Genomic DNA, 21,186 nt, shown 5'->3' with positions numbered 1-21,186 from the left:
TGACTTCGATGACGTCTCTAGCAAATAGGAGGCATGAGGCTGAGGCATGACTTGTGCATACAACATATGTCCTCGGAGAAGCCACCCGCAGCCCATCCCTCCCATGCGTGCACGCACATGCACATACACACACACACACGTGCATGCCATCGTCGAGGTCTGGAAATTGCCTGCACAGAGTCAGTGCTCCAAAATACTGCTTTTCTGGGTCATCTGCAGGGCTGGCCACGTTCCTGAATGTGGGAGAAATGCAGTGGAGGTGTGCTGCCCTTCCCCTTCACCCCCGAGAGCCGGCGTCCATGGCAGGCCGAGTTCCGGGCTGGCCCCCGTGTGCTCCTGAAACTGTAGGACCTTCTCCGCACTGGGGACACCGGGTGGGGGACAGGCAGAGTCACAGGGCCCTTCCTTTCGGGTTCAGCTAGCAGAATTCGTTGGAAATGCTTTCCTTAGCTTTAAGAAAGTTTTAATTCATAGATTCGGGCCTCTGGCTTAGTCACCCAGCTCCTAGTAAACAATCTCAGAAATCCTATTTTGCAACTCCTCCTCAAAATAGCAGTATGACTGAAATGGTTGAGAAAATACATGAAGTAATCGGGGCTTTTCCGAGATCCTCTGAGCGGCATTGTTCCATCAGGCTTCTGACTCTATCTGTCTTGACTTCTGAAAACTGCGTAGGTTGACGTGAGCCGTCATTTAGGAGCCAAACTGAAGATCCCCAGGAAGGGGAGCACAGTTACTGCCTGTTTATCAAAAGAGGAGAAAAAATGAAAAGTAAGGGATGGAGAAGTTCATGAAGGAGGAATGTACATGAGCTCTTTTTTTCCTTTTGCATTTTAACGAAAAACATGCTAATTACAACCCCATGGTCACAACTCATAATGTGGTTTAGGCAGCCTGCCTGAGATTCCAGAAGAAATTCAGTGATGTGATTTGGGAAGAGTTGCTTAGATTATTAAGTGAAATATAAAACAGTTTTTTTCCACTGAGGATCTCTGGTGGAGTGGAACTGTTGAGATTTAATGTTTATATAAAGGTTGGAACTCTTCACGTGAGATAGAACGTCTGTATGTGTATTATACTCATTTATGCATTTGTAACCATGAAAGGCTGTAAGATCACCGGCTCAGCGTCCCGGTGTGGACGAAACCGCCAGCCACATGGGCTCTGGCCGGCTTAGTTAACATTCTCGGCGGCCACGTCTCTGCTCGTGGCTTTGTGGTTCACGCTTCATCCTAGATCAGGACCATCTGTGTCAGGAATCATCGAGAGCTGTGAGAGAAGGAATGCTTGATATTATAGAATGGAAATGACTTTAATATAATATATATAATATAATATAAATATAATGTAATATATATAATAATATAGAATAGAAATGATTTTAGTCTTGACATATACAAAATGCTCTTTGTGGAAGGTTGTAGGAAATCCCGCCACACTGTGCGTACAGTGGCCCATGCTCCCCTTTGGAGCATTCCCATCTTTCCAGGTGCCTATTGGTAGTTACCCACCCCCCACTGCCCCAGGGCGAGTCCCCTGAACCCGGCCTTGCATGAAGCTGCCCCACACAGCCCCGGTCACCCCTCCTGCTGTTCTAAAGTGAGCGCGGATGGGGAAAGGCCAGAAACGTGGTGGCTTTGCCCCAGTCCCACACGGCATGGGGGCGCAGTCATGATTCTCCTGGGGTGCTGTGTGGTCGGTCACCTGGGCAAGTGCAGGATGGCCCCATCTGGGGGACCCCACTACAGGGAAGAACCAGCTGTAGAAATGTTTTCAGTTTACCACCTACTTCCTACATAGTCTTAAATGACTGTTCCAACTTGAAGCCCCGAGGGCCGGTAACTTGTATCCAGTGCGGAGCAGAATGTGGGACTCATAACAGACGTGCAGACCTTACTTGTTGAATGAGGGGCCGTTGCCAGGCTGGGTTACACTGGATGAGGGAATTTTCCGTATTAGATACGGCAGCCCCGCGACTAGAACTCGGCCTTCAGACTTGAGTCTAGAGGAGGGAAGGACCCAGAGCCACCTTCTTAGATGATATGGTGCTCACACCCCAGAAACCGCCTCTGTTTTAACTTTGAAAGAACTGCTTTGAAGTCAAGGTGGAAATACCTGCTGATGAAAATTTTCAGGTCATTTACCTACATACCAAAGTAGTTTAAATCAGTTGCTAGGGGTGCCTGGGTGGCACAGCGGTTAAGCGTCTGCCTTCGGCTCAGGGCGTGATCCCGGCGTTATGGGATCAAGCCCCACATCAGGCTTCTCCGCTAAGAGCCTGCTTCTTCCTCTCCCACTCCCCCTGCTTGTGTTCCCTCTCTCGCTGGCTGTCTCTATCTCTGTCAAATAAATAAAATCTTCAAAAAAAATAAATCAATTGTTAGATCATTAAATTAAGTTTCAGCAAGTTGGACGTTTGAAGGTTCCGTCTCCCAAGTCTGATTCACAGAGATACATTATTCCTTCTAACTTCATGTTTGCCAGGTAGTTCGAGTGCGTCATTAGTTTAAAGCCCTCTGCACTTTAACTGTCTGAAAGTACTGATGAACAAACACAAACAGAAATGTGGGATGCTTGAAGACCTTTTGATGAACGACTTTCAAATGCTGATGAAACCCTTTCAGAAGAAATAGGCACGATTATGTTGACCAGTGTTGAAGGCACGTTCCTGGTGTGCATCTGTTGCTAATAAACTGTGTTGTCCCATTTCTGAGCTCAGGGACCACACAGGTAGCTGGAGGAGCCTGGGTGACAGATTGTGAGAAGGTGCCATCTAGCGGCGGACGGCTCACATAGCGCACGGCGTCTCTGGCCGCCGGAAGCAGCTGCTCTAGGGGAAGCTGTCTTCCCAGTGCTGGGAGCACAGACCCAGTTCTGCAAGTCAGACAGGTGCCTGATTTTAGATCTGAAGACTATACCAATAGATAATCTGATTTTTTAAAAAAAAGATCATTGTAATTTCTTTGTAAATACACATCATTTGGGTTTTATTTTTTTGGAGAAAGCGTTTTCAGCCCCGTACACGCTGGCTTGTGCGTACAGACCTCATTCTTGTGTTGGGGATGTACAGAGTTACTTCTCTTCTCAAATCTTACTCCTTCCTGGTGTCTTTTTTTTTTTAATGATTTTTTATTATATTTTGTTAGTCACCATACAGTACATCCCCGGATTCCAATGTAAAGTTCGATGCTTCATTACTTGCGTATAACACCCAGTGCACCATGCAATACGTGCCCTCCTTACTACCCATCACCTTCCTGGTGTCTTGAAACACTTCTTGTGAAAGAGAAGCAGTGGCTTAAGTCAGGTGCAGTCTTGGTTGTGCTTGAGAGCGACTCTAGACTTGCATCCCGTGAGCAAAGAGGACCTCCAGAGGGGGCAGGGGGGAGGCCCAGGGCGGAGGCGCAGGGAGGAGGCGCCCAGTGCCGGGCTGCCCCGCACTCTTCCTTCCTCTGTGCTCCTGTGCTGACATTCCATTCTGAAATCCAGAAGTGGTAGGAGGACCTTCTTTCCACCAATAACTTTGACCGCTCTTGGAAGATTTGATTCACTTTCCTTCTAGTTGTGTCAAATGAAAATGTTTATTGCTCTTCGGAGCGTGGTTTGTGGAGTTTTGTTTCATGATTTCTTCTTGCATTTGTTTGCATTTTTCAAGTGGATGAGTTATAGTTTGCAGTTAGATTTTGGCTGTGTAAAATGAATAGCGGCTATGAAAATAGACTTGTGTTCTGCTCACTGGGATAGGATTTTTTTTTTTTTTTAAACACAGCAACCACTGGAGTGATGTGTTTTCGTGGTTGAGTTAGGATGCAGTTAGTGAGTTCTAGATTTCGAGAATGTGATTGTGCTTATGGCAGGACATACGGCTGGTTCGGAGCTGAAGCTATGTGGAGACTCAAGGTGTCAGGTTAAACCTGGTTTTGTACTTAATGAATAGGAAAATTTTTGAAAAAGTCTTTCCCAGATTTTAAGCGTTAGGTTTTCTTGTATAAGTTGGTTAATTTGTTCAATCAGAAATCTAGTATTTAACTTGTAACCCCTTTTCTTCAGGAATCAAAATATGGCTTTCAAAGTGCGAAGGTGCTTGCTTACTTTTCTGTTAATGCAAATAAGTTAGTTTTGCAAGTTGTTTTTGTTAATATATCAGCTATTTAAAATGAAGACTTGGTATCAAGCCCTGCGTCAGGCTCCCTGCTCTGGTGGGAAGCCTGCTTCTCCCTCTGCCCGTGCTCTTGCTTGTGCCCTGTCTCTCTCTCTCAAAATATTTAAAAAATAAAATAAAATGAAAACTCGTATACTGTACTGAGTCACACAGAAAAAGTAGCAGGAGCAACTTAAGGAATAAAATACACGTTCATTTATAAAAATTTGAAAATACGACTGTGTAGCTGCCACCCATTACTTTAGTTACTGGCAGTTACCTTATCACTTACGCTTTCTTCCTCTTTCTGTAGTTCACGTTGCGTGTGTAACAATGTAGGAGAGAGCTTTAAAACATTCAAGAGTTTTCCTGGGCGTGAGACTGAACTGTCCTTGGTACATAGTGGACCTTTGAGAGCAGTTTGCATTGTTGTCCATGGACACGAGAGGCTGTGGTCTCAGGACGAGTGGAGGGAACCTCGGTGGCACTCTGTGTTCAGTGCTGGGGTCTGGGTCCCAGAGGGGCTCACAGTCTCCGTGTGTGGTCATGTGGCCACTGGCAGCCCCGCTGTTCCCCTGCCCTCCTGTGTTCCTCTGTGGACAGCACCTTCCAGCTCTGTCTTTAGCTCTGGCTTATTTTCCCTTTTTCCAGAAGGAGAGCTTCCAGGTTAAACCAGCCCGTGGCAGTGTCTTCCTGTGTTTCCTTGGCTTCACTTGCACAGAATGCTGGAGTTGTGTGTTTTAACTGAAAAGCCCCATGGTTATTACATCTAAAACTTTTCTTGAGCATTTTCTCCGTCCTACCCCAAAACCTCTTACGGCAGTAATACTCCTGCATCTTCTTTCAAGCTGAGGGCTGGATCTTCATCACGTTTCCTTGAGAATCAGTGTTCCTGTTTCTGAGCTTTTGCTTACTGAACGATCTTTCCAGGGGCACGTTTTTTTGAAAACGTGTGCCGTTTTCTCTTTGTTAATGTCTTGCATGTCAATTGTCTGAGGAACTCCCGGGCTTCGGCTAAACCTTGATGCCTGGTGGCTCCCCAGACATCTTACCTTTACTCTGGCCTGTTGTTGGTTACCAGTTGTCCTTTCGTAAGACAGGTAAAAAGAATCCGCTGAGAAACATTATTTAAAAACTGCAATGTTCTTGCTGCCACATCAAGGTTTTTGTAACTGGTGACATTTATTATAAAAGTTATTAGAAACTCATAAGTATTAAAATTACCTGCTGAAATGGTAGACTTTCTTTTTTTTCCCCTTTTTTAAAGATTTTATTTATTTGACACACACACACACACACACACACACACACACACACATGGAGGGAGAGGGAGAGAGGGAGAGAGGGAGAGAGAGAAGCAGACTCCCTGATGAGCAGGGGCCCAATGAGGGACTCGATCCCAAGACCCTGACCTGAGCTGAAGGCAGACCCTTCACCGACTGAGCCCCCCAGACGCCCCTAGACTTACTTTTCATACAGTAGTTACAGACTTGTTCAGGCTTGCAGTAGTTGGGGTACTTTATCTTTCGAGGAGGGTTTTGTATATGCTGTGTTAGGCTCACATCACTGGTATGGTTTAGGAGAGAAGCTATTTTCTGTCTCGATAACCCACATTTCCCCCATCTGCCTCCATGCGATTAGTTCGTAGATCTTTTCCTTTCAATAAAGAGGAGCAAGTAGGAAGCAGTGTGAAGACCCCCCGAAGTCACAGCCGTGGGTTGGGACAGCCGATTATCTGACTATGTGGCTTGCCATCAGTCAGAGCACAGCCCCCGTGTGGGATCATCACGGCAAATATTACGTCTCGATTTTCATTAAGAGCGTGGGGCTGCTGAGTGAACCCCATACTCGGGTTGCACAGGGCTCCCGCGGGTGGGAGGAGGGCCCTGGGGAAGGCGCCTCTCTTCCTGCTTCTGGTGCAGCCCGGGAGGCACTGGGGAGGTGCTGGCTGCCCCAGGGTCGTGCATGGACCGTGACTCTGAAGCTCGTGGACCCCAGGAGGCTGGCTGGGCGGTCCTCGCCATTCGCTGTAGCTGCCAGGGTAGATCGTTGCCGGTGACCTGCGCTATCGTGCGGTCATATTTAGTTTTCCTTTATCACCATGTGCTCGTACTTCCTATCTTGGAGAGGAAGTTACTCTTGTAGAATTGCAGGACTTGAGAGCATTTGGTTCAGTATGAACAGTTCTGGAAATTTGCCACTCACGTGAGGCCCTATGCTTTACCCTAAGTGCACCCAACCTAAATATAGTTCCGTCCTAGGAGAAGCCAAGCCGAGCTTGCCCTGTGTGGCGTCTGCTTCTCCTCCAGCAGGTGCTCAGGACGCAGCAAGGACGCGGCCCATCAACACCGTCCCGAGACAGAGCATCTCAGACCCCCTTCCCCTGAGTGCACCTCCGTCTTGCACACCGCACTGCGGGCAGTGTGTCTGCACGCTGCCCCGTCTCAGCCGGGGAAGAGAAAATAATTTTCTCTCTTTTCCATATTCAGCTCACATTTGTTACAGAAATCCTGCTTATTTTTCAAAATATGCAGTGTTTGGGAGTATAGCAGAGTGGAGTGGTTGGTTGGTTCAGTCGTTTGTCCTCACAGCTCGAGTTCAGATGTGTAGGCATCGCCACGCCGTCTCGTGGCCCGCATGAGGACACCAGCAGAGCTCACGGTAGAACACAGCCTGTGTTGGGGTGCGGCCCGCGATAAACATCCAAGTTCTGTTCTCAAGGCTGCGGGGCAGCAGAAAGACGGCCTTAATAATAGGAAGTCCTTCTGTTTTAGCTAGAGCGAGACAAAGGATGCTGCCCCAGCCAGACCTTTCCTCATAACGTCCGAGCGGGTGTCTCATTTCATTTGTGGACCGAGGAATTCCAAAGGGAGGGTCACCTTAGAACTCTCCAGGTCTGAACAATGCCGGGGTCCTGTCGCCATAAACCGTGAAAACCGTCATGCCTGTCCCCACTCCCGTAAACGGGCATTCACGATAGTGGCCGAATTTCCAGGACCCGTAGTTGGTAACTAGGTTGGTAACTAGGTTGGCAGTTTTGCTGCTCGTTGCTAGGACCGCGAGGCCTCGCGACTGCCCACACTGGCTTTACTTTTCACCTCCATGAGCTCCTGAGAAGGATTTGCTGAATTGACTAATTCATAGTCCACTTCATACTTTTTATACTGTGCTCGGTCTCTGTATATGTGACTTTTGGACATTAAATGACTGTATTCATTCATTAATTCAGCATGCGTCCATGCAGCGTCTACCTTGTGCTAGGTGTGCTGGATGCTGGCGATAGCAGTGCTTGGATAAAACGTGGTCGGTGTTTTTGGAGCTCAGATCCTTTTGGGAAGCGGCACAGAGGACACGTACCTGTACACAACACCGAGGAGGATAGATGCCAGGGAAACAGAGCGAGTGGCGGGAGTGGATGTGCGAGGTGGCCTTATTTTATGGAAGGTGGTCTGGGAGGGGCTCCTTGGGGAGGGAACGGAGCCTGGAGAATTATTGGGGCCTGTGTGGCGGTGGCTGTCTGCGTGGGAAGCCCACTCCGCTCGTTAGTGGACGTGCTGGTCTGGATGAGGTGGAATGCCGCTCTCATGGTCAAACCTTTGTTCCATTATGGCCCAAGGAGGTGTTCTGCAGACCATTTCAGTGACTTTGCTCTGTACTTTGTAAAATATTCCTGCTATGCCTTAGGTGACCAGGCGCTCGCTCAGTCACGTGTATTTTAGGGCAGAAGAGCGTAAAAGAAAGGGAGGAAAGCTTGAGATACTCAAACCTGGAATAGAGTCTCCGTTCTCCCAGATGGCCCGTAGCTCCATTACGCAGAAAGCGTGGCGGTTGGACCACGTTGGGTGTGGATCAGCTCACCCTCTGGGCACCCCTGGCTCTCTGCTCAGAGCCTGCAGGGTCTCCCCGTGCTCCATGGCCACCAGGGAAGCTTTATTATCTTGCTTTCCCTGGAGCCTACTTCGAACTTGTTGAATGCCGGTTTCTGGTTGAAGAGCTGCGTGCCCCCCAGAGCCTTCTTGACCAAGAGATTCAAAACCTGTTCCCCACGGTCTTGCAGTTTTGTCTCCTCTCGACCCTGGAGCTCTTTACCCTCTGATTCTCTGTCCAGCTCCTCATTTTCATGGGGATGAAGTGCGAAGGATCACACACGGTTTTCCACGACCCTAGAGTGTCCCTGTCGTGTGCTTGGTGCCACCCGCTCCCTGTGCCCTCAGCCCTGTTCCCGAGGGCAGCCTGGCTGGCGGGCAGTGAGGAGCTGGCCTGGCCACTGGCGGGCCCTGGACATGAGCGACTTGGCTCTGTGGGAAGGCTGCTGATGTGGGGCAGTGATGCTGCGTGTGGACAGACCAGCCATGCTCCCACTTCTTCTGGGCTTCTGTTACGGACGGTGGTAGCTGATAACATCCCGTAAGATCTGCGGATGCTGGAATCCGAATTAGTCCTCTGTGTTCACAGCCTAGCTCACTGGGGTGGGACACTGGAGAGACCGGCCACACGTCCGCGGATAACGGGGGCAACTGAGTCTGTGGGATCTTCTGATGCCACTCAGTACAAGGCTGCTTGCAGGGACCAGAACTTCACCGTGAAGGGCCTGTTGGGGGTGTTTTGTACAGAAGGAGGCCTTTCCTGGTTTTGTGCTTAGCATGGAGTTTTGGGTTTTGTGTTTTGTGTTTCGTTTGAACTAGAAGAGTGGGAAGGTAAATTATAATGAACCTGAAAAGAGAGGCAAACAGCCCGAGCCACTTAGTGGACAGAGGAACCTATGGCAGCCCGTGCTCATGAATCAGCGACTGTAGGAGAACTGGAGGCTAGAAATACGGCCCCGTCCCAGTGCCTCCGCCGCCACGAGATGCCGTGTCCCCTGGGCACCCCCGTTACCGAGGGCGCGCTGCACAGCTGCTCCGGGTGAAACCATCATGTGCTAGTGTTCAAGTTCTAAATCACACAGCAACAAAGCGTTTTTTAAAAGGTGGTGTGCCCCCCTTAACCTTGCTCACACGTACATGTGCAGAACAGGGGCTCGCATGGAGAAATGAGGGTACTGGAGAAGCACGTGACAGCATCAGCTCGTGGTCCCCGTCGCTGGCTCCCTTAGAGCTTCGGGGCTGGGGGCAGGTGGCCCTGCGCGGTCACTCGGTTCCTGGGAGCTGACTTGGGCTTCTGTGTGCCTGTCCCTGCAAGAAGTGGCCACGCGTGCACCTTGGCCTCCCCTGTGGCCACGTCCTCTGTGACTCCCAGATGTCGTCCTGTGTTGACCCCACTGCTCTTCAGTTTTGGCCACTGTTTGAATCACTCTTTGTAGAAAAGGCTGATGGAGCAGGGCCCTCCCCTGAAAGGCCGGCTCTCGGTCTGGGCTTGGGAATTTCTTACCAGTGATGGTTCGTGTGGTTCTGGGTGATTCTAGTGTGCAGACAGAATGCTTCCCTTGATGAATAAATCGTTCCTTCGTTCATCCCACACTGAGTGAATGTCAACGTTTGAGGCGTGCAGCCATCAGCCGTCTTTTCTAGGTAAAAGAGTCCAAGATCCTGCAAGCCTTTTTCATCTTGCTGGGTTTCCAGAAACCTCCCCCCAGTAGGCCTGTTCTGGACATGCTCCCGTTCGTCTTGTTTCCTCTTACTGTGTGGCTCAGAGCTGGGCCTGGGCTCTTCCAGCTAGATATCTGCCTGAGGATGCTTTCTTGATCTAATACCCTGGGCTTGTGGTCCCCTAGGACCCTGGAGTCTTTTTCACAGCACAGCTCTTAAGCCAGACCTTTCACTTCCTGTGCTTTCTGTTTTTCCTCATGGGGTTTCATGTTATTTTTCAGCCTTTGTTCCATCTTGTTGAAAACTTTTGAGTCTTTGTTCTGTTGCTGAAGGTTTTGGCTGTCTCTCCTAGCTGAGTGTCAGTCTCAGATCTGATAAACTTATCTAGTCGCATTTTTTCATTGAGGCCACTGGTAAAAATGGTGGTGGGATCACAGACACTGTAGCATCCTTCAGAGACCTTCCTCCCTGTCGGTCCTGGGCAGGGGCATCGGGTCAGCTCACAGTCCAGCTCAGAGTCCTCAATGCAGCCTAGCTTCATCTGGTCCCCGGACGGTCAGGAGAGGTCGGGCCCATATGCCGACTGACCAGTGTCATAAGCCTCTCCACAGAGGGCATCGTGCTGGACAGTCCATGGGCCGTTATGGTGCTGGGTGGTTTTTTTGCCAAACCTGGTATAAAATATTTTGAATCTCATCCTATTTTATAAACAAAAACACCAAGGCACGCAGAATTTGCCTCGTATTTCTCAGCACATTTTGACGGTGTTAACGTTTCCACATGCTGCCTCCATTGCCGTTGAGTGCCGTCAGGTCCCGGGTGGTGAAGAGTGAAGGTATTTAAGCATCGCTGTGCAGGCGTGCCCACGTGTCCGTGTTCCGTGGTCGTGGTGGAGGGCCTGGGGAAGAACACGTGTACAGATGTGGCCGAGCGGAGTGCACCGCACGGAGATGCAGGTCCTGCTGTGTCTCGTTTGGCTCCGGGGGCGCTTGGCGTGCACACCCCGCCCAGGAGCAGAGCCACACCTAGCTCCCCTCCCAGGAGCCAGGCTGCGCGGGCAGTGGGCTGTGTTGTCACAGAAGGCAGGTGCCCTCCCGACATACAGCCCGGGAGGGGAGCCAGGTGAGAATCCCACTGCACGGCCTCCAGACGCCCCTGGTGCTTTGTCCTCCTTCGTCCGGAGCAGAGACGTGTGGGTGATGCCCAGGTAGTGTGGCTGCTGAGCTCCGGCTTCTGGAAGGACGTGAGACGTAGTCAAGGTGTTTGGCTGCGTGGATAAAATGTCACATGCGGGCGAGGGCATCAGTTTGCAGGGACTAACAGTGGAAAATATGAAGGAGTTACACTAAGAATTTATCTGTCGAAAAGGAATTATAGTGATAAAGAGTTGGGAAGACTAGGTAAAGGCCTTGCAAGAGACGGCAGTACACAGTTGTTGAAGGACCTCGTGGTGGTGGCCCTGTAAAGCCAGTTTGGGTTTGGGCGGAGGAAAGTTCTGTTTCCAAGATGCCTTAGGATGAGGCCTGCATCACCCAATTTTTTGTTTTTTTGTATTTAAAGAATCTCAGCAATGGAGCTCCAATCTTCTTCCTCGTATAATTTTAATAGCTTAGAAGTTTTACCCTTTCTTAACCTCTAAGACAGCGCCCCTCACTTTCCCTGCCAGCCCGAAGTCTAACGAGGCTGACACTGAATGCAGTGTTTGCAGTTGCCCGTGTCGTGCATGTGCTGTCCGGTGGACTTGGCTGTATGTGGGTCCACAGCTCTGGTGTGTGCGGGTCGCTGGGTCCCCTGGCAGCCCTGCCGTGCGTCCCCAGAGCCTGCGGGGCCCAAGCACCGGGCAGGACCTGCAGGCGCTCCCTGGGGACCTGGAGAGGCTGGGCGGCAGCAGAACCCTTTCCGTGTGTGCAGCTGCACCATCATAGCCGTTACTCACAGGGATCAGTAATGACCCTGATGAAGCGAGTACATGGGGGAGAGGTGGGAAGCATCCTTCCTTGACGCAGTTGGGCCGAGCAGCCAACTCAGCCAAGCGCCTTGTGTAGAGAACGCGAGAAACAGCGTGTCAGAGCGAGAATCGGAGAGCCCGCGTGCAGGAGTGGAAATGTGCTGTGGCCCGCGGCCCTGTCGCGTATCCCCTGCATCGGGGCAAGAACAGGACACGGGTCCACGGCTCCTTGGGGCCATTTCTGAGGCCCGCTCGTCTCCGTGGAGTAACAACACACAGGCCTGCTTTCAGTTGTGGGTTTTTAATGGCGAGGGGAAAAGAAAAGAGGTGGTAATGGGCACTAAGAATTAAAAATACGTCAGATTGTCGGTTTTTCCCATTCTGAACTGTCCCTCAGGAGTTAGATGGCCACTGGGAAGCAGTCCCTCCTTTTTCTCGTGACCAGTTTCCCGCAACACCAGCTTTGCCCCCACCCCATCGATGGCTCTGATGACCCCGTGTCATGTCACATGTTTCTCGTGATCTAGTGTCTTGGTCAGAGGTATTGGAAGTTCTGCTGTGATGTTTTATAATCCTTTCTGGGAGCATAAAATGTGGGGACTTGGAGAGATGTGCTTCGAAACCCCCACAGATGTGCAGTGTCAGGTTACGCTGGCCTCTCTTTCAACTTTGGAATTCGATGCATAGTCTCTGGCATGTGTTTTCACAAATCCGTGCTCCTTTAATACAGGGAAAGCGAGGGCCCCAGCCCCTGGCGTTGCTCTTTGAACATTTTGAAAGTGACTTTGACATTCTGAGCATCAGTGGGAATTGAACAAAGGCCACGAGGTTTCTACACGTTTATTCCCAGTTTAAGCAACCTCTTATCAGCAGAGATTCCCAGGGCTGCTCAGTGCACCTTCCAGGAACAGGACATGATAACTCAGGACAGGCAGACATCCCCAAAGTGGCTCACATGTTAACATTTTGGTGCCGACAGGAATCTGAAAATTTATCTGTCCTGTGTCCTCTTATCTCCTCACCCATTCTGCTCATCACTGCATACTGGTCACATGTTTTATGTGGGACATAATCCTTTAAAGTTGCATGGGAGTGGCTCACTGACTACCTACTAATTAAAACTGCACATTTGTTACTTTGCTCCTCTGATCTCTGTCAAAACGTGCTCTCTGAAGGGTGCCTTCCTGCTTCCATGAAGATCCCTTTGGAATACATTTTTAAAAAATACCAATTTGATGGGATTCCTGAGCCTTAACTCCAAAAAATATACTTGGAAAATTTTTAAAGAACATTCTTTATAAATAGATACCTACATTCCACTGCAAACATCTAAGTCTCTAAATATTCTTAAATAAAGACCAGCAATGCTGGGCCTTAAGGGGGCACCCAACACTTTCACCCATTGCAACGGTGACAGGTGTTGTATCCACGATGAAAAGCTTGCATTCTGTGGTTTGGAGAGGTTTGAGATATCCGGAAATGTTTGTACACCTTGCAAATGTTGACCTCACTACACCTGGAGTCATCAGGGCAAATGTAAAATGGAGTTTCTCTCAAGTCGTGTTGTCCCCTCGGGGGAATTCTGCAGTCCGGTCTGGTTCCGCAGAGGCTGCAGCACGGCAGGTCTGAGGGGCACGGAGCCCCGCTCCCACCTGGTGTTCATGCCCCCATGCAGCCTGGTGTGGGAAGAGGCAGGCCTCCCTGTGGCAGGGCGTCCCGTGCACCCGTGCTGTCTTGCAGGAGCACTGCGGGTGGGAACTCCAGGGGCAGAGTTCAGGGTCACCGTCCCGGGCATCCCTCCAGGGAGAGGTGGGGATGAGTAGCCTCAGAGTCATAGGGACCCTTTCTGGATCAGTCTGAAGTTGACCCGTAGCCCAGAAATGTCTGGGGCAGCCACGGGATCCCCCGGGGCAAAGTGAACCCTTTCAGGCCCAGCCTCTGCATGACCACGGGCTGCATCTCAACGTCTCTGGGTCTTCTTGCCTTAAGTCCGCGGGATCCCTAACCCTGACTGTGTTTAGAGAGTTCTCTGAAAGTCGTGGGAAGCCTCGTGCTAGTACAGAGCAGGCATTTCTTGGTGTTTGATGTAACTAGTTAGCCTCTGCTAACCAGTAACTGCGTAGTTACAGATAACTAGATTTTCTCTCTCCTGACAGTCTACGGAGTTAATCAACTGAAAGAAGAAACCCCACACCAGATACCATCTTTTTGCCCTTAAATCTGGCCCACTCTTGACAGTGTTCTGGGGAGCAGCCCCGCGGTTTCCCGAGGACCCGTGCACCCTCCGTGCAAGAGGGCCACAGTGCCTTTGGGTGTGCTGCTGTGTTTCGTTCTGTCTGATGAGAAATGGTAACTTCACGTTTTACATTTTGATCCTCCAGGGGGAAAGCCACACCGCTTCTGCTTTTCTGAAGAGGCAGCATCGACCGTGCTCTCCAACGGAGATCAGAGTCACACGCCTGGGAGGAACGCGTCAGACACAGGCACCACGGAGCCCAGAGCGGGGCGTGCCGCTTCTGTGTCTGCACTCGAAAACAGGGGCCGAGATGCTCCCAAGAGAGCAGAACAGCCCAGGTTTTCCGTGGACTTCAAGATGCCAGCGTTTCACCTGAAGCAGGAGGTCACCATTTCCAGGGACACCGCAGACTTCCCTTCACATTCGGATCAGACTTTTCCAGAAGGAGCAGACCTGCAGCTCTTGTCCGAGAGCCCAGCTCACGCCTTGAAGGAGAAGCTGTCTGATTTGCACACAAAGGAGCATGCGGCTAGGGGGAGGAAGGTGCCGGCCCCCGACCTGATCCCACTAGACCTCAGCGAGAGGTCGAGCCGGGACGACCCCAGCCACAAGGAGCTGGCCTCATCCCTGCAGGCTGCGCTGGCCATTCACCCGTGTCCTTACTGTGACCACAAGACGTACTACCCCGAGGTCCTGTGGATGCACACACGTATCTGGCACAGGGTCAGCTGCAGCTCCATGGCCCCCCAGTGGATTCAGCCCAATGGTTACAAAAGCATCAGAAACAACCTGGTTTTCCTTGCCCGGAGCGGACGCACGGGCCCCCCGCCTGCCCTTGGGGGCAAAGAGTGCCAGCCTCTGCCCATCGCTCGGTTCACACGCACTCAGGTGCCAGGAGGGGCGCCGGGGCCCAAGGGCAGTTCCTCGCCCCTGAGCGTGACCACGAAAGCCGCTAGCATGCCGAAGAGCAAGGAGAGCCATTCCGGGGGCCCCTGTGCGCTTTGGGTGGCCGGCTCTGACGGGCCCCGGCAGGCCAAACCTGGCCATGGCCCTGAGCCACACGGTGCCCCCACACAGCTGCCCCTGCCGAAGTCCAGGCAGGAGGCCAGCCCCAGACCGGGGCCCGCGGCGGGCGGCGGTGGCTTCAGCCGAAGTGCCACCCCCACGCCCTCCGTCATCGCTCGGGCAGGCACCCAGCCCCCGACCAGCAGCAGGCCAGGGGACAAGTATGTCATCCCCCCTGCGGGGGCCAGCCTCGGCCCCCCGAATAAGCACAGTGCCCCGGACCCCTTGAAAGCCAAATTCAGCCCTCAGCCTCAGGGTCAGCCACCTGTGAAAGGCGATGGGGGCCCCCCTCCACCTCCCCGCGAGCCCCCCTCCAAGGCCAGTCAGGAGCTGCGGCCGCTGGCCAGCTGTGGAGCGGGCCCCAGGGGGAACGCAGCGTTGCAGGCCCAGCCCACCCTGCACGCCAGCAAGCCGGAGCCCGCATCGGACAGCCACGAGAAGCGCCTGGACATCCTCAATATATTTAAGACGTACATTCCAAAGGACTTTGCTTCTCTGTACCAGAGCTGGGGTGCCAACGGTCCTGCGCTGGAGCACGGAGGTAAGACGAGCGGGCCCCTCCCTGCCCCCCGAGGAGCGCTGTGGCGAAGGTCCTTGGCAGGCCACACGGAGGAGCCTCTCCTTAGGAGGTGGGGAAGCTTCCTGCCGGCTGGCTGCTGTCTCAATGCAGAACAGAGGGTGAGGCAGGTGCGCCCCTCTCCTGCCCCCATAGCTCTGCCCGCTGGGGTACAGGTGCCTGGTGCTGGGGCTGTGAAGCTGCTGGCCCTGCGGGGCTTCCCTCCTGGTGATGAATTCAGAAAAGCTGACATTTGACAGGAGCAGGCAGCCTTGATGCCCCTCACATCCTTTGTGCTTTTATTTTTATTTTTATTTTTTATTTTTTAAGTAAGCTCTTTGCCCACCATGGGGCTCGAACTCCTGACCCCGAGATCAAGAGTCACAGGCTCTACCGACTGAGCCAGCCGGCTGCCCCTTCCTTTGTCATTTTAAACAAAGAATCAGTAGATATTCTTTGTCTCTTTTCTCTCAAAAGGCAGGAATGTTCATTTGAAGTGACTATTCTAAGTTTATTTCTATAGATACGTACTTTAAAAATACGTAGCAGCTCACTGGTGTTAGTAAGCAAACCCTGCAGAGTATGACTGTACCATATAAAGTTTGGGGGACTGGCTCGTGCCCAAATTCCAGAAAAGATATGCCATGAGTGGCCATTTTCCTTTCCTGCCAGTGTCTGGATATTGACGCCTCGTCATGAGGCTGATGAGGAACTGCCGGGCACCACGCGCTGGATGGGGTGCCCTCCTCCCGAGCGTGAATTGTGGGTAGCTCTCCCTGAACAGCACTGGGAGAGCGAAGGATTTGCTCTTCACAAACGAAAACCCCTAGGAGCTCTGTCTCTCTGTTCAGTGCTCGTCTGTGACTGAATTGTTCGTCATGCACCTGTCATTAAAGTGGTTACCCTCAAAAATGACCTCGAGATCCGCCCCTCAAATTCCAGCAAGTTGGAAGCACTTTTGGGGAATGTGGTTCAAGGTTTGGTGGAAGCTGGGGGACAGTGAGATACCTCACCTCCACTGTGAGAGGTGCCTGGCTGAGGAAGGCAGGTCTCTCCCCGAGTTCCTGGCTGTCTCCGGGAACCGCAGGGCCTGCCCGGATCGATGGGAGCGCTGGAGCCGTCCTGGCTTGGCCAGCAGGGCCTTCGGCTCATGAGGAAACACGAGGGTGTTTTCTGACTAGGGAAACACTGGGGGGTCCCACAGTCTTGGAGATTTTGCCAGTGGGGTCCTTATTCGAGGCTGGTGCCGTTCCTCTGTGCTCAGAGCCAGCACGTCTTGGGAACTTTCTAGACTGAAGCTAAAGGTGTGGCTGGCCGGAGATCGTTGAGACGCACTGTACGCCGAGGTGTCCGTGAGGCACAGCGCGCCCTCGTGTCCACGACTCTCGTGCCTTCTGACAGAGTGCTCCATGCCGGCGTGTAGCGGGGCACACACCCTTGCGGGTGGTGGATCGCAGCTGGCATGTGGCTTCATGTTTTCACATTTTCCAATTTCAGTGAAACTGAGTGAGCTTTGCACAGTCTCAGCGATGTTGTCCAGGTGTGTGGATTATTTGCTGTGGAACGGAATATCAGAGTATCGGTTGACCTTTAGCCCTCGTGGTGGCCTCATTGTTTTAGGTTTGGGTTTTCTTGGATCCGAAAGCCAAGACGTGGGCACCCGATGGTGGGTGAGTGTCAGTGGGTACCCGTGTTCCTGGCAGCCGTGACCCTCTGTCGAGTCCTTCCCGGGGACCGCGGCCTCCAGCGCCCTGAGCAAGGGCCTCACATCACTGTGTCAGTGGCTTCCGCTCAGCGCCCAGACCTGTGACGCGTCACACACAGCCGCACCTGCCAGTTCACACCTGGTGAGCAGCGTTCCCGCCTCCGTGATGGCCCTTCGTGCTGCCTGTGTGTCGGTGCTGTGGTTGCTTTCCCCCCAAAAAAGTAGAAGTGATTTTCAAGGTAGGGTTTTGAGAATTTCAGATGACAGATTGGAAGTACACAGTAGCCTGAAATGTTTTCCTTTTCTTAAAAATTTTAAAAGAAATGGTTCTCAGGGTTTTACGTGTTTTTTAAAGAGAGGTTCCGTATTTATCTTTTAAATGAGAGAAATGCTGAATTGTCTTCAACGCGTACGTGCTCCTCTTGGGTTATCGGCTCTGCCGTGTCTACACTCAAATACAGCTGGGTGTGAGCTAGCAGACGTAGGGTGTTTAAGTTCATGCTGACCTGGGTTTCTGAAGGGGAGTGTTCTGGACTTTTCGGCTGTAATATACTAATAAATGCATTTTTAGAACCATGGTTTCCCAGGTTTAGGGAAGAATGGGGATCGGTTTGTCTAGGTCCCTTGGCTGGTGTCTGTGTGGTGGCCGCATGGTTGGACGGGATCCTCCGGTGAGGGGGTTGCTCCCCTGCACGGCCCTTCCACCTGCGGCTCCCGTTGGGCTCTGGTCTCGACTTTGGGACCAGGCCTGGGCTCTCCCGCAGGAAGGCCTGTTGATTCTTCAAACGGCTTGGCTGGTCTGCGCCCTGCTCGTGTGTCCCCTCTGTGGCCACCGGGCCCTCGCTGGTTCCTTTCTCCTCCTTGGAATATTCAAGTGTTGGGAGTGGAAGGAAATGCAGCAGGCTCGGCATGGCCTGACCGTCTGAGAGGTGAGCAGAGTACGAATGTTTCCTGTTACGGAGGCTCGGCTTCCGTTGTCGTAGCCCAGGAAGTATGAGCAGCTCCCCAGATCACATCACCGACACGTTTCTGAATGTGCCCGTGACTCGGATTCCTACGGTTTTTGTCTTCCACCGGTTGCCCCATATCCGTGGCTTTTGTGTACTATACCGTTGACTTCTTGTCATGATCTAGAAAATTAAGTTCATCTCTATTCCAAGTCCTCTTTTTGGCCTGTCTGACCCGACGAGCCTGCCCGTGCTGTTCGGCTCCCGTTCTGTGGTCTCATGCATTTGCTGTGTCCCCCCCCCCCCCGGGGGGGGCACCTGCGGAGTCAAGGTTACAACTCCTCCATGCAGGCCTCCGGGGAGCGCACCGCTCGGCATCATGCTGTAGCAGGGGAGGCAGAAGTCTGCAGGACAGAACCTTCCAAGAAGGGTAGTCGTCTGCGTGCACGTGAAACGTTTGCAGGGGGCAGCGTGCCGCTGGTTTTCAGGGCCTGTGTTCTCCTCACACAGAAGGCCTGCAGTCCGGAGCCGCCTCCGAGACGTCGGCTTAGCGCACGTTAGGGCAGGGAGTTCTCAGAGGCCTTTTCCCCACGTGTGTTTTGACGGAATGATGTTTGTGTGGAAGCCCTGCCAAGGGAGGATGGATGTTCTGTGGCGTGGCCACCGTCACCTCCTGGAGGGACTCCGACTCCAACCCTCAAAGCCTGAAACGCGTGGTGTTCCCTGTGATTGTTCTGCCACGTGGCTGGCGAGTCTGGAAACTTCTGTCCATAGAGTAGGACTGTTCTGTTGGAATAGTCATAAAATAATACATTCCCTGGGTTTTCAGACTTCATGGTCAGCCTATGTTGGGTGAGAATATGAATTTTAGAATAAAAACTTGAAGATAATAGGACGAGATTATTCTAGATGGAATAAGACATACGATCTGTTGGGACTTGACCAAGTCACTTCTACCAAGGACACACGGACGTGAGGACGGTGAAAGCTGCGTGCTTCCTTTGTGTGGTTCTGTGTAGAGTCCGTAGGAGCTGTCCAGCTCCGTTTCCCCTTTGCAGACAGGCACGTATGTTGCAGCACAATCCGGTAAAATTAACAGGCAGGGCTCTGGAGCGGAGTCCGCGCCTGCCTCTGGAAGGCTTCTTCTGCCTTTCACTCGGCCTCCTTCCCACACAACTCTAGTTTCTAGGTCAGAGTGTTAGGGCTGTTTGCTCACCAGGCAGTCTTCAGTTCAAACAGAATTTATAACCTTTTGATTAGCTCAGAATTTTGGAGTAGCTGGGGCGCACCATATTATTGACCATAAAGGGCAAGGGTCTGTTCTTAAAAAGTAAAGAGAAAATGATGTGCAAAACACACGGGAGAACAGTGTGTGTGTGTATGTGTGTGCATGTCCGTGTGTGCATGTCCATGTGTCTGTGCACGTGTGTGCACGCGCTAGTGCATACTTAATTCACGGAAATACGGTCGGCTGAGCAGAAGTGCTGGGTGTTTCCGCTGCTACGTTGGAAGGGAGGTAGGCAGCTGACCGAGTCCCTCACCAAAATGTACTGAGGCGACGTAGTGTGTGAAACCGCCAACGCGATGTTGTTGCTCACAGTCCTCGCGGGTACCCGGTGTGGGCATCGTTAGAATCCACACGGACGGCACGTCCCAGTACACCCGGGAGAGTCCGCACGACCAAAGTGATTGCCAGGGAAGGTTCTCGTAGGATGCGCCCAGGCCGTGCTTCTCATGGGAAGGAGAGGGCAACAGAATTGCTTTAGAAGCTGAGATCTTCCCAGATCAAATTCAGGAAGGAAAAATATTCCTAAAAGACGTGCCTAGTTAGCTGTTGGCAGAAGCTTCCACGTTGGGAATGTGTGCCCTGAACCGGGTGGGTGTGGGGCCTGGGATGTGCACAGCCATCTGAGGCAGGCTGCTAGGCCTCCCGTCCCCACGGTGCTTGGGGACACATCCAGCGGCAGTGACGGGCCAGTGCCCGAGGACACTGGCCGGGCGGTGCTTTCCCCACTCCGTGGCTGGGGCGCCCTGTCCACCTGGTCAGCGCCGTTTCATCAGGACAGCGGTGCGAGTGGGGGTTAAAACCTGTCGTCTTACTCTTTGGTGTTCCTGAATGAGGCAGTGGGAGATCGAGGGCTTTGTGGGCAAGTTCTGCTGTTTCCCTGAGACCCATGTTGAAGGCTTGCTCAGTGAGAAATCAGACAGAGTCTGTCTTACAGCACATGCATGTCTTTAATGATTATGTCCATGACATTGTCCGCAATGTAAAAGCGATTTTGCATTCTTTTGGTCTATGGACGCACTCTGAATTCAGACAAGAATTTGGTTTCAGCTAATTTGATGGAGACCATTTGTCATCCTTTCCATTTGCCTTTTATGTTCACGTATCAGATGTTAGGGACAGACACAGTCAGCTCTCTGAGCATCATTTAAAAATATGTGTTGCTCCAAGCAGAACCTTTTCTGGTTGTTTTTTGGGCTGTGCTTCCGTCGAGTTACCATTGAGCCCAGCAGTGAGAATGGGGTTCAGGGGAGGCCCTCTGGAGCTGCTCCCCTTCCGTGAGCATTAGGTGTTCTTCAGAGAGATGCCCTGAAGCAGGCAAGGCACGGACAGGTGAGGGCCGTGCACCCCCGTTCTCACAGAAGGGAACATGGGGCCAGGGCCTTATGTCCGGCCCAATTCCCAGGTGTTCCGCCTGTGCCCTGGAGGGTGCGTGGGCACACAGGTAAGGGGCCAGGCAGGCAGTGTTGGTGGCGTGGTGGGGACAGGTGGCAGGCCGCAGCCTCCCAGTCCCTGCACCTGGCCGTCCCCGCGGCAGCACCCCGACTGGCGGGTGTTGGATGGCGGGAGGGCATGTGTTTGCCCAAAGGCCCTGCACCCGCTTGGGCCACAGTGTGGGTTTCAGGTCGCTGTGATTTACGCTCCTCGCGGTCCTGCGTATGCCGGCTGTCAACAGAGCCTGGGGAAAGTCTGCTGGTCGTCCCCCAGGCCTGCAGGTGCCCCCATCACACTGTTAGACAGACTAATGATGTTTTCCTCTCGCCCCCTCCCTTGCC

General features: G+C 52.3%; 1 protein-coding gene across 1 annotated transcript in view; it reads left to right on the top strand.

The window, feature by feature from the left end:
• ZNF516 (zinc finger protein 516) overlaps positions 1-21,186 on the top strand; it is an 85,926-nt gene that overhangs the window by 53,049 nt on the left and 11,691 nt on the right. Inside the window, exon 3 of the mRNA XM_034643202.1 lies at positions 13,999-15,459. Coding sequence (XP_034499093.1) covers positions 13,999-15,459 — 1,461 coding nt within the window. The remainder of the gene's footprint in view (positions 1-13,998; positions 15,460-21,186) is intronic.

The sequence above is a fragment of the Ailuropoda melanoleuca genome, chromosome 14, assembly GCF_002007445.2.
Source record: "Ailuropoda melanoleuca isolate Jingjing chromosome 14, ASM200744v2, whole genome shotgun sequence".
Lineage (NCBI taxonomy): Eukaryota > Metazoa > Chordata > Mammalia > Carnivora > Ursidae > Ailuropoda > Ailuropoda melanoleuca.
Note: the sequence above shows the minus strand (reverse complement) of the source record. Positions and strands in the feature narration are given on the sequence as shown.